This window comes from Anguilla rostrata, chromosome 9 (assembly GCF_018555375.3).
Source record: "Anguilla rostrata isolate EN2019 chromosome 9, ASM1855537v3, whole genome shotgun sequence".
Classification (NCBI taxonomy): domain Eukaryota; kingdom Metazoa; phylum Chordata; class Actinopteri; order Anguilliformes; family Anguillidae; genus Anguilla; species Anguilla rostrata.
This window is the reverse complement of record NC_057941.1, coordinates 6,594,715-6,609,077: the sequence shown is the minus strand read 5'-3', so window position 1 is coordinate 6,609,077 and position 14,363 is coordinate 6,594,715. Positions and strand designations below refer to the sequence as shown.

Below are 14,363 nucleotides of genomic sequence, written 5' to 3'. Positions count from 1 at the left end.
GTTGATTGGTTGGGGAGTGTGGATGACTTGGGGGGGAAAGGGGGGGTGGGGTGGGTTAGGGGGAGGTGGAGTTCAGTGGGAATAAATAATCTGTTAAAATTCATTAGCCAAGCCCCTGTGAGCACAAAATGACGAGACATTAAATATGTATTATTTATGAAATGCCAGCTCTTTCTGAAAAAGGTCTAGTGCTGTTAATTAGCCACCTATTCCACTGGAAAAGACCATTCTAAATGGAAAGTGAAAGCTCCTCTTGGCTGCGAAAGATAGCTGGTCATTTTTTTTTAAATGACACTGCTGGAAATGGAGTTGCTTCAAAGCTCATTTGGAAAGGCATTTGATAATTTTATTGACATTCTCTACGGCCTGGGTCACCACCTGGCAGCCAGCAGGAAAAGCCTGGCGCCTCGGCAATATTTATTTGGCCTGCTAAATCCTCCCCAAAAATATTTAAATGGAGGAAGCAAGATCGGTTTTGAAAATTAATTTAAACAGCAAAGGAAATAAAAATGAGTAACAGGCATGTAGGTTCACTCAGCTGTCTCAAGATGGAATGTGGAGTTTTGTCTGCACTTTCTGGCCACTAGGGAATGTGATGTCAGTAAAATAAGTGGGTCTACAATCAAACGAATTTGATTGTAAATTGTTTGTGCTGTAAATTTACGCAAACAATGTTGGATTTATGTTTTATTTTAATGCTTGATTGCAGTTGAATATAAAATCCATAAAACACGCGTAAATGAAGTCGGCTATAAATAGCGTTGCTATGGGCGACCTGGCTTCGTTAGAAGATGTCCCTTGGCTCGCTTCGGGGGGGGGCGTGTCTTCAAAGACTGGGGCCGATTTATTTGCTGAGGATGACGAATGGCTCGAGAGTCAAGGTTCCGACTGCCCGGACACCTCCTCCCGAACCCGTGCAACACACTGGAGCCAGAACTCCGAAGATCTTAACGCAGTTTTGCTGTGCGATTCCAGACCGTGTTCAGGTGCTTTCGGTCCTCGGGTTCTTGGCGACTGGCGCGGGACAGGGAGAACATATCGCTGTCACCCTGCTGGGGGACTCTCCTATAATTTGGGCGGTGCGTTCATCCGGCGTAGACAACTGGGTCAGACTCTGCCCTCCCCCCCTGTGGCTGACGTGCCCCGTTCGAGGGCTAGAATTTTCTTCAGTTGTATCGGCTTCGGAACGTTTTCGTTTTACCTGTTGCACAGTATGCCGAAACTTGAATCCGAATCTTTTTATTGGCCAAGTATATTTACACATAGAAGGATTTTTTTCTTGGTGGTTGCAGTGTATGTAGTTAAGACAAGCAGAGTTAAAGAGATACTAAGAGAGAACATATAAAACCACAGAACCTTATATATTAAGGAAGGTTTACAACAACCGCTACTGTATATATCGTCTGGCTAGTCAGTGTTTACAACAACAGCTATATATAGTCTTCCCTGGCCCTGGCACTCCACTGCTTACACTGCTGAATAAAATATGTTTCTTGGGTTGTACTTCCATTAACAGCACCTCAATCTCTGCTTCAGTGAGGTTTTTTTTTATTTTGTCTTTGCTGGGTTCTCTCTTTAAATTGCCTGCAATGGAATTCCATGCTCCTTATATGGTATTTTAAAGGGGCATCAGTTTATGCTAATCGCAAGTGTGGTGAACACTACGCACGTGGGTACCGAAAAAGCTGTGTCTGCGCGAGTTTGATAAATCTGACGGAATTTGTTAGTTTGTTTCGGATTACGTGTAAATTTGCACGCGGTTTTATGACAATATTGATGAATGAGGGCCCAATGTGTGCAGCAAGTGCTATTAGCCTGGATTCTTTCCCTCAGCAGTTTTATTTATTAATTTATTTATTTATTTATTTATTTTAATAATTTGGCACTCAACCCGGGACTGCTTGTATCCAATTCCCACTCTTAATTAGGAAAATCCAGTTCATCCCAGCTGCGAACCCCACTGCACACCACCCATGGCTTTCATCGAAACACGTGGCTCAAGGTCTGTGAAGTAGCGTTGGTCAACATCTGGCATGGCCCATAGCCTTACCTGACCTAATTTATGTTTTTTCCTGAAGTCGCTCAATGTAGTTAACTACTTTTTAAATATAACTTTAGTCAACTACGTTTCTCTTTTTGATAGCTGTGCTGTGGCTTATCTACTTCGATTGTTGAGCAATTGGTATCTTAGTTAACTACATTCTCAGAATGGCGTCCCCATCGCTGGCTTATCTTACAGTAGCCTAGTAGCCCAATTGTGACACACTGACAGCCTATGTCAACATATCCCTCAGAATCCCTGCCAATGAAGGAACAAAGTTGCCATGATAACTCTACAGGTACTGCAGATTTTATCCGATTGAATTTATTTCACTTTCTCATGCAAGCCTGCTGTTCAGCTATGTGAGCAACATTCTTTGTGAAAATCGTAGTGCTAGTTTAAAATTGAGCGGCTATGCTCTGGCCCTCCGGCTAGTACTGTAACTTGGAAAAACATCTGACCCCAGGCCAAACCTTCTTGCCGACCCCTGCTCTACAGGGTGATTTGTACCGTTGGATACCTGGTGGAGGGAGAGTGGGGACGAGCTGGTTGTGTCACCTTCTGTAAGTGGAAATAGAAATGGGGAACTGGACGCGACACCTGTCAGACAGAACCTTGCCTGCCAAATCGCCCTTAGGCCTGAAGTGGTTAATGCTCTTCACCCTCTGTGTTTTTTTTTTTTTTGGGCTAAGAACAATGAGTGAGCTAATCTGTCTGTCCCTTGTCAATATTTGCAAGCAGGGCTGGAAGAGATTTGCTCTTAATGTCTTTCAGGATAGTGGCATAGAATTTCTCCCCGAGCAGCTATCTGGCCGAGTGGAAAGAGGAGAGGGGGGGGGCCTTTATCCACTTGAACAAAGCGATCCCCACCATGATGTCTATCTGAACGGGCAGGGACCTGTTCTCCTCCTGAGCCCGTAGGTCCGGACGAAGGCCAGGTGGAGAGAGGACAGAAAATAATTCACCGCTAAGTCCTTTTTGCGTCGCCACGACAACGGCGACATGCACATTCGCTTTTCAGATGATTTATCGCACTTGATTATGCCATGGGGAAAGGGGGGGGGACTTTGTTCTCACTTGAACATTAATATTAATCATTTGATAAAGGAGATCAAAATGGTGGTCTTGAGCCTCTGTGCCAGTGCAGGTGTGTGTGTGTTTGTGTGATTGAGCGTCCGTCCCAATTTGTCAGCACACCTGGCCGTTCCTCTCTGTGCCCGTGCTCCGTGCTCACCTGGCCTTCGCCGCTCAGACGCGTCTCTCTCTCTAAATGTTCCGGAGATGCAGTGAAATATCGGGTCAGGTGGGCTGAATTAATTGGACGGTGTCCGAAAAAAAAGCTATCGGACCAGCTCTGGAGCGGCGTCGGGGGGGGGGGGGGCTCTCGGTGATTTTGATTCGATTGGCCCGCAGATGGCTGGCTGGCAGGTCTGGAAAGCAGAGCCGTTCGCCTGGCCCTGGCAGGACCGGGGCCTGGCACTCCGGGCGGCGCGCTGACAAACTGCCGCACCGCGTTTCCTAGCCGCCGCCGCCACCGATAAAAGAACTAGCCTCTTCGCGCCGCGGCGCCTTCTGCCCCGCGTTATATATTTAACGGCTGAGCGGGGGAACGACGTCCGCGCACGCCGCTTTCGTCTTACCGCCGGGTCTGAAGGTTCCCGGAAGGGCGGGGCCGGGATTGGCCCGTTGACGGCCTTCCAGCGCACGTGTGGGCCGCGGCTCTCCGGGGCACGCCCGGTGGGAAGCGGTTTTTCGACGCAAGGGGCCGAGCGTCGAGCGAGGGCGCTCCTGTGTCACAGTGGGAGCCATCAGGAGACCCGGCTGTGAGTGCACTTTAAGGGGCCAATGAAACGCAGCTTTATTGTGACACTTGACCTCCCTATAGGCTGGCTGTCCTTGTGCATTCCTTATTAGCTCGCTGCTAAACGCACATATTTCTCTAAAAGTGTTAAAAACCTACAGGTGCTGAAATAGGTCCTCAGGTAGGTGTGGGTATTTTATGTGTGTGTGTGTGTGCGTGTGCGTGTGCGTGTGCGCGCGCGCGCTTGCTTGCTTATATGCTTGTGTGCCTGTGCCTGTGTGTGTGGCGTGTGTGTGTGTGCGTGTACACATGTACTGTATATAGACAGGTCAGGGTTGGTTCATACCCTTTATCGGTGCCATCCTCCTGTTGTAGTGGAAAGGGAGAGGCACGAAACAGCTTGTCTCCCAGTTCAGGCAGAGTGAAGCCTCTTAAAGATCTGCATCACGATCGTCACAATAGAGTGAAAGTGGAATGTTTAACCTGCGGGTTGTTGATTTTTTCCATCACCTAGATTCGTCTTTACACACACACACACACACACACACACACACACACACACACAAACACTTGCATTGTGAGCATATTGGCTCAATTTGCAGAGCCATAGAAAAACCCAACAATCAGGTCTCTCTCTCTCTCTCTCCCAGCCTGGCGGTAAATGCCGGGCGAGCGAGGAGTGGCGGTGGAGGACTATTACTCCCGCATCTTTGATGTTCACAACGCTGCTTAATTCAGCGCAGTTTTGCACTTTTCCCCTTTTTTTTTTTTTTTAAATTTTTTTTTTTTGCCAGTTAAAATGAATCGTTTTGAATTCACAACAAACAAAAAAAACAACAAAAAAAAAGAAAATTAGCCCAGCCATTAAAAGTAATCAAGCCGTGGCATTTTCCCCTGTCTTAGCCCGTCTTTATCCGTATCGTTTTTTAACACCGGTTGGCACTGTCATTAGACGCGATCCACCTGAACAGTGAACAGTGTGTGTGTGTGTGCGTGATCCACCTGAACAGTGAACAGTGTGTGTGTGTGTGCGCGATCCACCTGAACAGTGAACAGTGTGTGTGTGTGCGCGATCCACCTGAACAGTGAACAGTGTGTGTGTGTGCGATCCACCGGAACAGTGAACAGTGTGTGTGTGTGCGATCCACCGGAACAGTGAACAGTGTGTGTGTGTGCACGATCCACCTGAACAGTGAACAGTGTGTGTGTGCGCGATCCACCTGAACAGTGAACAGTGTGTGTGTGCGCGATCCACCTGAACAATGAACAGTGTGTGTGTGTGTGATCCACCTGAACAGTGAACAGTGTGTGTGTGTGTGTGTGTGATCCACCTGAACAGTGAACAGTGTGTGTGTGTGTGTGCGATCCACCTGAACAGTGAACAGTGTGTGTGTGTGTGTGCGATCCACCTGAACAGTGAACAGCGTGTGTGTGTGTGCGATCCACCTGAACAGTGAACAGTGTGTGTGTGTGCGATCCACCTGAACAGTGAACAGTGTGTGTGTGTGCGATCCACCTGAACAGTGAACAGTGTGTGTGTGTGTGTGTGCGCGCCGGGCTTCATTGGATGAGGCCTCTCCGGCGGTGGGGCTCGCGCGGCGCGGCGCGGGGGCTTATTGTCCGTGTCAGCGCACACAAAGCCGCCACGCGTGCGTTTGTTGTGGCGAAGCGGAAGCGTCGCCCTTTTGTGTCTCCCGGTTCCTGTTACCCCTGAATTTCGGGGGGGGCGTGTTATGCGGATGGCGGCAGGAAGCCGCCGTGGCGTTGGCGTTGGCGGTGGTGGCGGTGGCGGCGTCGCAGGTGCGGCGCGGTGCCCGCGACGGGCACCCGGAGACAAAGGGGGGGGGGGGGGGGACTCGCCAACCGCTGCCCGCCCCCGCCGTTTAACTAATGGGGGCAGGCTGCGGCGCGGGCCCTGCAAAGGTCGACATTTGTTTGTTGTTAAAGATCTAATTAGAAAGAGGAGAGGAAGCCGAATGGCTGCTTGCTCGTCTAATTAGAGACGAGCGCGGAACACGCTTTGAACCTCAAGGACACCCGGCTATTAGTGTCTACATCAAAAATGGATTAAACCTAAGTGCTTCTTTTTTTCTTTTTTTAGCCCCCCCCCCCCGTTCTCGTTTTTTAAGTGATTAAAGATGAGCTGCTTGAGTGGGCATCTCCCACGGAAGGCTGTGTGTGAGGCGGCCCAGTCCCCCCAGGCGTGTCAGACTGGGGGGGGGGGGAAGAGAGGAGAAGGGCTGCAGGAAATTGCTCTCTTTCCTTCTGCCTCCCATCTCATTTCCTTGTGGCGGATGGAAAGCGTTCCCCCCCCCAAAACCCCCCCACGAATGTCATCAGCGCCTGAAGGACGTCCTCCTCACCTGCCTTCCAGTGGGTCTGGACCGGAGCCCCCCCGGTGCGGGAGGAAAGGGTTCGTCTCCAGGGCGTTCTCTCTGCGCCGTTTCCCCGGCAACCCGCCCGGCAAGCGCTTCGGGTAGCTTGGGTAGCTTGCGGACGTGTCGCACCGCCGCGCGGCAGCGGGGAAAGACAGGAAGTGGGTTTCGGGAGGAGCCGTCTGTGGGAAATCCCATCCCCACCCCCCCTCCTCACCCCCCTCCATTGCAGATGTGAGTCGGGTGATTTTCCTGCTCCAGCTGAGCGGTAAATATGACTGGAACAGGTGTCTGTACCATCAGCTCCCCCCCATCCCCCCCCCCCCCCCATCACCACTGCCGCCGCCACCACAAGCAAGAGACGGAAATAATGTGACGGCAGCCGCCCACGTACTTAACTTGTAGTGTGCAGGTACTCCGGGGGCTGGGACGAACGCGAAATCGCCGAGTCATCCTGTCAGGGGTGTCTGACAGCGCAGGCCTTGGAGCAGAGAGAGAAGTCTCGCGCATCGCATTAACCGACGTCGTCTGAGCGATGCCCGGGTCTGCCCGCGTCGCCGTCTCTGACATTGAGCGTTCTCTCAGGACTGTGTCATCAGCGCCAATATGATCTGATACAGGAGTAGGCAATTAACTTCAGTTGCTTACAGTAGCAATTTCTACATAATGCATTTTTATTGTGCGCGCAGTAACTGAGTGCAGTCATTTTAGCCGTGAATCATTGCCCGATAATTCTTATTTGCCTTTGTTGTTAGGCTGGCATTTGTTGTGTGTTTACACATACTGAGAGGAATACGATTTGACGCAGCTCAGACAGTAGGGCTTTTATCGTTGTATTTTCGAAGGAAACGTGGTTGAATTATCGCAGTGGTGAAGTGTTGACTTTAGCATTAAGTGGGCTTCGCACTGGATTCGGCGCTCGACGCGTCCTGTTCGTTTTCGGGCTGTGCGGTGCATGATGGGGGCGGTCCGGTCCGGAGAGCGGTGTGGTGCCGTCGCCGGTTCTGTGTTCGCGTGGAATGTGCTCCGTTAAGTCGTCCAACGTAGTTCGCTCTGGCGCACGAAAACTCAGATCGAACTTCCAAACTAGGTGTCAAATATAAATCAATATTTTGCGACCCTTGCTTTCACTTCAGATGTTTCCAGAATTTTTTTCTTTTTTTTTGTGGACAGTTTCGGTGGAATAACAAGAGTTTGTCAACGGCCTGCCGTGTTGTCCCGATTTTGAAAATGAGAACCTAAACTCGACTGTCCAGTCAGGTGCTGGATCAGATGCGCTTGCTCATATTTAACCTGTAAAACAGGGCTGCTTGGGGGGTCCAGCACTTCCTCCTGTGAACCCCCCCCCGTGAGAGGTTGTGTGTTTGTCCTGTGAGAGGTGCAGAGGTGTAGCACAAAATTCTGGGCCCTATACATAAGCAGTCTCTGTGGGCCCCCTTCCTCTCTTGATCCATCGTCCCTCACGCATCATTCCAGGCTTTTCGAGGGCCCTCCCCCCATTCGGGCCATGGGTAGTCAGTCCCACAACCCCCCCCCCCCCCCCACTACGACGCCCCTGTGTCCTGTGAGCGTTCGACTATGCGCTGTGAGTAGGGTACGGTGGTGTGGCAGGCAGGCTCAGGGCTGGCGGCTGCACGCAGCGTCACGGTAGCGGTACCCAGGGCCGCTCCTGAGATCATGCAATTAGTGTGAAATATGAGGGGGGCACTGGAGAGCAAGCCAGCCCTGCTGTACATATTGTGTAAGATGTTCATTTTACCAGGGTAACAAAAAAGGGCTAAAAAAGGAGGGAAGAGACCATGCCAGCTTCACTTCCACTGTGTGAAAGGGGAGCTGAACCGGAGAGGTGGACCAGATTGATGGTGTGACCGCATCACGCACAATGTTGCCCATTTGTCACCGGAAAAATGAGATCGATTGTTTCCCAAAATGGGGGTGGGAACGTGGTTCAGGGGGGCTGGAATCTGGAATAAAAACCTTAAAAGACATTGAGCTATGGGCTTATATTGTAGTTACAGGCCACAGCAGTTGTGGTGTTCTTGAGCTGAATGAAGTTGTCTCTAGCTGAAGCTAGTGAACTAGTGAGCTCTAGCTCCAGTATCCGAATTAGATTTTTTTTTCCCCCCAAGTTATAGTTGAAGTGTGATTATGCTCAGTAAGAGCCCATATTACAATATCCTGCATGATTTTATAGTATCTGTAAAAGGAAATCTTTTTATATCCACACATTCTTCATATCTCTGATTTTTTAAAGCACATTTTTTAGGTTCTAACACTGCTTGTAGTAGGGTTGGCTTGGCTATTAAATCTCATTCTGCTCCTAAATTGCCTGCATCAGGGGTGGGATCTCCTTCTGTCACAGTAATAAACTAACATTAATAATTAATAATAATACAGGAGGAAACCTCCAACGCCTTTAATTTAAGTTTATTTTAATATGTTAAGCCCAAGAGACAATGCATTATGTAACAAAGAAATGTTTTAATCATTTACAAAGACAAAAACATTTTTTTTTTACAGATATATTTTGGATAAAGAACGCGCAACAATTGTTGCTGTATACCCTTAAGTTTTAGGATTTTAAGTTGTTATAATGTCAGTCTATAGCGTTGGACATTGTGTATTAAGATCTATAGGTGGTCACCAGCCAAGCTACTGCTGGCAGGTGCTTTGCACCTGGCATGGCATACAGTATGTGTTTAGCCACCAGTGCTGGATAATGTCCTTATGCTGCTCACACACCCGAGGGAATCACTGGCAGGTAGTTCTTCATGGGCTTCTCTGGAGCAAAGGCTGGATGTCTTGACCCCGGTCTTACAGAATTTCCCCGTGTGAGTATTGGGTGAAAGGTTATTTATTTGTAAAAAGGCTAGTTCCAGGGCTTGCTTGTACAAGGGACTGGGACTGCAGCGGACTGCAGGTCTCTCCTCAGAAGGGTTACACCCGGCTTTTCCCAGGGCGAAGGACAAGGGCCGTGTTCAGAGATCAGAACAAGAGGAGCGAAGAGGGGGAGGCGGGGGGTCAGGAAGAAGAGGAAGAGGAGAGACGAGCGGGACCTCACTAAATCAGTTCTGATTGGCTGGCGTGAGCAGGGATTCTGATGTACGGAGAAGCCTCTCTTGAGAAAGGCGAGGCATTTGATACTGAATGTCAGAGCGGTTTTTCTGGATATTAACAATCCCCTGCTTTTTTTGATTGTAGAGATTATCCTTGTCATTGGCAGTTGGGAAAAAGTCAATGCTGAGCGTTAAATACAACGTGTGTACAGTACGATACAGAGCTGTATGCGAGTAAAAGTGGCAGGGCTGCTACAGTACGGTATGCGAGTAAAAGTGGCAGGGCTGCTACAGTGCATTTGTAGGCCCTCATTTGACAAGTGGACCTTCTGCCCCCCCCCCCCCGCAGGGAAGATAAGCCCTCGTGACACTGATGGCAGGTCACACAGTCTTGAACGCGTACGTTTGTTTGTTTCTCAGATGGCCACGACGTAAGTCATTTCTGGCCCTGGCGTGGCGTTGATCAACCTCCTCAGTTTTGAGATCAAAAAAAAAGGAGGAAGAAAGCGAACAGGTCACGGGGAGAGGTCCCAGACCAGACCAGACAGCTCCGGTCTCAAAAAACGCGGCTTCTCTGAGGGGGTGGATTAGCCCTCCAGTTAGGAGGATGTGCGAGAGGCGGGCGCTGCTTCGATAGCCTCGCTTTGTGCGATCGGCGCTTCGCAGATTAAGAGGACGCGCCGTAAATGTCAACACGCCTCAACGCCGAAGAGACGGCTTTTTAAGTCGCCGGTAAGCCGCTATCGCCGTAAAAAAAAAAAGCGGGGGTCTGTTCGCCCGGCCCGAAACGTGAAGCTGGAGATAAAGTTCTTGGCGTTCCTTTCACGGTTGAGATCTGTTGTACGTACGTTTAGTCAACCTGGCGGCGCCTCTTGAAATATACCATGAGTAGCAATTACGAGCCGTTGTAATTAATTGCATGGATTCATGTGTAGAGGCCTAAGATTAATTATTGATTTTTTCTGAATAGTATTCACCCCCTCCCACACCCCCTCACACACACACACACTAAATTAAAAGATTTCTGTTCTAAACTGACTGAAGTGTGTTCAGCAACTGTCTTTGAAGAGGACAGGAGAAGAAAAGACATCAATGCATTTTCCTCTATCTTCTTCCCATCGGTTAGAAACTTGTGTGACAACAATATGTGACAGTGAATGATACAGTCAAATAGGCCTACTTGATTCTTATTTCTTGACATGGGTGTGGTGTTTCTTGGGAAGAACATCCACCTCTGTGTGTATGTATCTATATTTCTTGTTCTGGCAGCTGTGGAGTTTAGTGTAAATGATCTGGAACTCAAGCATATGCCAGTGTGGGCATTGGGAAGGCCTGGGGTCTCACACAGGCTGTTGCTGACCCATGGTGAGGTGGAATTTTTTTTTTTTTTTTTTTTTTGCCCCTTTGTGCTGTCAACGCATGCACCGTACACTATAACACTGGCAGAGCTGCTGACAGCAGGGGCTGCTGGGAGAAGGGAAAGATCAGTAATGGCATCCACGGCGGCGGAAGTGGAGCCACACCACTCACCTAGTGCCGCGCACCACACCACAGTGCCAATGAAAAAAAAAAAAAGTAATGACGTTGCTGTGCAAAAAGTTTTCCACGATGATGGAGTCCCCCCCCCCCCCCTCCTCCTCCTCCTCCTCCTCCCACCCTATACTGTATCTCCCAGGGTTCCCCGATTACGGTTTCTATTCCACGCCCAGTGACCACCGGGGGGCGCCCTGCTCCTTTGCGGACTATGGCTCGCTGGGGCCCCAGGCCGCACAGATGTTGCACGGTGAGCATTCCACATCCGCCTGCAACTCCCCCCTCCAGCACCTCCACAGCCCGGATCAGTTTAAGAGCCCAGGTTTGTACCCGTGTTTCCTTCATTGATTTGGTTGGTTGGTTGGTTGGTTGGTTGGTTTGATTTGATTTGATCCATACCCCCCTTCCTTCATTCGCTGAATGAATCAGAAAGCCTCTCCAGTTTCTGAGGGGGTGAGCCCCAAAGACTGTGAAGTTTTCGCAAAAAAACAAAAAAAGAGGCGAAAGCAACAAAAAAAATTGCATCGGGGGGAGTTGGCCTGCAATGTACTGCATGCATATTTATTTATTTTTATGTTTTTTTTAACCAATTTTATTCATATTTATGTCATTTTAGATTTCCCACCTTTGGTACTTTCTATGAAGTGTATACATGTATCTCTGTGCATATGTACTGTACAGCATCTCTCCTGTGGAGAAACGGATAGCTGTTACTCTGTCCCGTTCTCTCATGTTCTGAATATTATATCCTCACATTCCAGTGTCGTAAAAACAGTAACGTGAGGTTGAATAACTAAATAAGCTATACATGACTGATGTAAGCCTGCGACATTTCAGTCAGTATTACAAATGACTTATAAATACTCTGTAAGGCAATTCTAATGCTGTATATGCAGTACATATGTAGATGTGCATGTATATGGATTATATACCCATTATGCAGTAGCATTATGCAAAGCATGTAGCCCTCCAGTCAATGCTGTGATCATGTGCATTGGTGACTGTATCACCAGCACAACACCAGATGAAATTGGATTTTTTTTTTTTAAACTCAAAACTAGATATTGAAGCGCTGTGTTTTCGCAAACGTAATCACTGGAAACTAAGTTTTGTGTTAGCGTTTCCTTTTTTGGTGCTCTGTGCACCGATCCCATTCAGATTGAATGCCAGATCAAAAAAGTTTCTGATTGAAACTTTAGATTGCCCAGACCCTGTTCTCTGGTTCGGAAGGCATTGCATTTTTTTTTTATGGCTGTAGGTCATTCCCATTGATTGGGTTTATATACATATATATATCGTTCTTGTGCATTGTTGTTTTTTTGGGGCTGTGGAGTATTTGCACTTAAGTGTGTTTGTGAAGGCGTCACTGTAGGAGATTGCTCACTGTTTGTACTACAGTTCCCAGTATCCCCCTCTGGAGTGCCGTATCCGCCAGTGAAGGATTGCATTAGCCGGGCGAGCAGTATGGCGAAGTGTGTACCGCCATTAGGGCACATTCCCTTTGGCCTCACTAGGTAAGGCTCATTGGCTTTCAGGAGCAGACGGGTGGAGACATCTCGGCCGCCACGCGGAACGTCTTTCCCGGTGGCCGCATTAATCTTTGTACCGGCTTGCTTTCGGTCCGCCAGTTTCTGTAGTGTTTTTTCTGTAGTGGTCTGCCAGTTTCTATTTTTTCTATTTATTTTTTATTAATTTTTTTTATTTTACGAGGTATGGACCACACACCATGGCAGTGAGTTCTCTTTGAGAGCATTTATTGGAAAAAGTGGGAGGGGGGGGGGGCGGGGGGGGGGGTGCTCTTGATGCTTTGCAGCTTGCAGGATGTGAATTCCCCCGTCTGAGCAACTTGAACACATGGGAAAGGAGGTGTGGGGGGGTGGAGGGGTGGGGGGGGTGAGGACGAACACACGAGCGCAACACATGAGGAAGATGAGCCATTCCACTGTATGTGCTATATAAACCCAGATCCCAGTTTTGGCATTTGATTTCAATCAAACCCCGCGCTAGCATATGTCTTGGGAGCTTGGGGGCGGTGTCAGTCCTTGGACATGGACTCTCGCAAATTCCGCGATTGTGAATGAAGGAGTGCTCTTGAGTGCGTGCAGAGAATCACAAAAACGTAATTGCGGAGCGCTGTATAACCGTGCCAAAATTTCCCGTCGCCTTCCGAAGCACTTCGGGAATCCGCGGGCAAGACGGTCGCAGTCAAGCTGTTTGCAGACAACTGCCACGCCGTTCTCCTCTTACCGTCTTTTTTTTTTATTCTCTCTGTCCCTCCTGGGCGGGGGTGCCCTGTGAGGTCTGCACGGGCGGAAGCATCAATATTTAAACAGCTCCCACTTTGGTGGTGTATCCCCTGCCAGGGTTAAGAAGCCTGGCCTGGGATGCCCAGCGGAACATGCCTGCTCAAAAGAGTAAAAGAAAATAAGGATTGTACTGAGAGACACAGCTGATTGGTAGCAGGGGACAGGCCAGTTTGGATTGCAGTATGTTGGGGGGGGGGAGGGGGGGGGTCATTTTTAGAGGACATCACATGTATTTGATAGTTCCCCAGAAGGACCGAATAGTATTTGGGTCTTCGTAATCGCCGTAGCGACTGAACTGTGAGTGTGCTTCGTGGTGGGAAGTGGAAACGTTTTTGTGCAGCGAAATTGCGGTGCGGGCCTGTAGGTTTTAAAGAAGGACAGGGAAGAGGCTTTTCAAAAAAAGTATAACACAGCCAGTAAAAGCAAAACGAAAAGTAAAAACAGCGATCAAAAAGTCTGCTTAGACTTCGCATTGTTTGTGCTAAATCGGCGAAGGGACACTGCAGGTAAATTTCCAGGGTGCACTCGAGGAGAAAGATGGTTGAAAGTGCACAGAAGGCACCGTGAATAACGTTGCCTCAAAGATCCTTATTTGCGCAGATGCAGAATCATCTCGATGTGTCAATTAAGAGGGGGGAAATAAATGGCGGCACGGCGAAAGTGTGCGGAACGGATGAGTCATCTGTGTTTTAAAGTTGCCGTGTAATCAGAGGGCCGCTTGTTAAATCAACATTGGTGTTATTATGCCACAAATCAGACTCGGTGTACTGTACTTCGTGCTTTTGCTATTAAAGTTAATGACGGAGGCAGTATAGCCCCAGGGGTTGAATAAAAAACTTAAATCCTGCTCCACGTGAAACTCTGAGCCCTGTACCACCTCCTGTCTGAATCCACCAGTAAATGAAAATGAGGTTTACTGCGTTCACTGAAAATGGCAGTAATTGCTTAATATGCAGCCTTGTAATGGCTGCAGTGTTCAGATAAGAACAGCGAGGACATTCTCAGGGATGACTTTGTGTTAAGTGGCAACTTTGGTATTATTATATTACATTTTCGGGGCAATTTCCTGAGATTTATACTACTTTTTTTTTTTTAAGGGAGAAAAAAAATAATTTTACTGTTGTAAAGTTTAGTCAGATTGTTTTAAGGATTTGCAGGGAGTTCCTGTAAGTCACAGTGAGTGCGTGCATGCGAACAAGTGTGTGTGCGTGTGTGCGTGTGTGCGTGTGTGTGTGTGTGTGTGTGTGCGTG

The 14,363-nt window shown here is 48.6% G+C and overlaps 1 protein-coding gene and 1 long non-coding RNA gene across 21 annotated transcripts in view; one reads left to right on the top strand and one right to left on the bottom strand.

Annotated features, from left to right (window-relative positions):
* LOC135262786 (uncharacterized) overlaps window positions 1-14,363 on the bottom strand; it is a 656,092-nt gene that overhangs the window by 439,153 nt on the left and 202,576 nt on the right. The window lies entirely within an intron of this gene.
* The window catches only part of LOC135262780 (RNA-binding protein Musashi homolog 2), a 246,435-nt gene that overhangs the window by 214,329 nt on the left and 17,743 nt on the right, over window positions 1-14,363 (top strand). For 8 of the 20 annotated variants that reach the window (XM_064350001.1, XM_064349999.1, XM_064350000.1 and 5 more), the window contains one exon: window positions 10,949-11,128. The exons of 6 other annotated variants lie outside the window; for them this stretch is intronic. In XM_064350001.1, the coding sequence (XP_064206071.1) occupies window positions 10,949-11,128 (180 nt within the window). The remainder of the gene's footprint in view (window positions 1-10,948; window positions 11,129-14,363) is intronic. 6 more of the 20 variants (XM_064350009.1, XM_064350007.1, XM_064350004.1 and 3 more) reach the window with 1 other exon arrangement.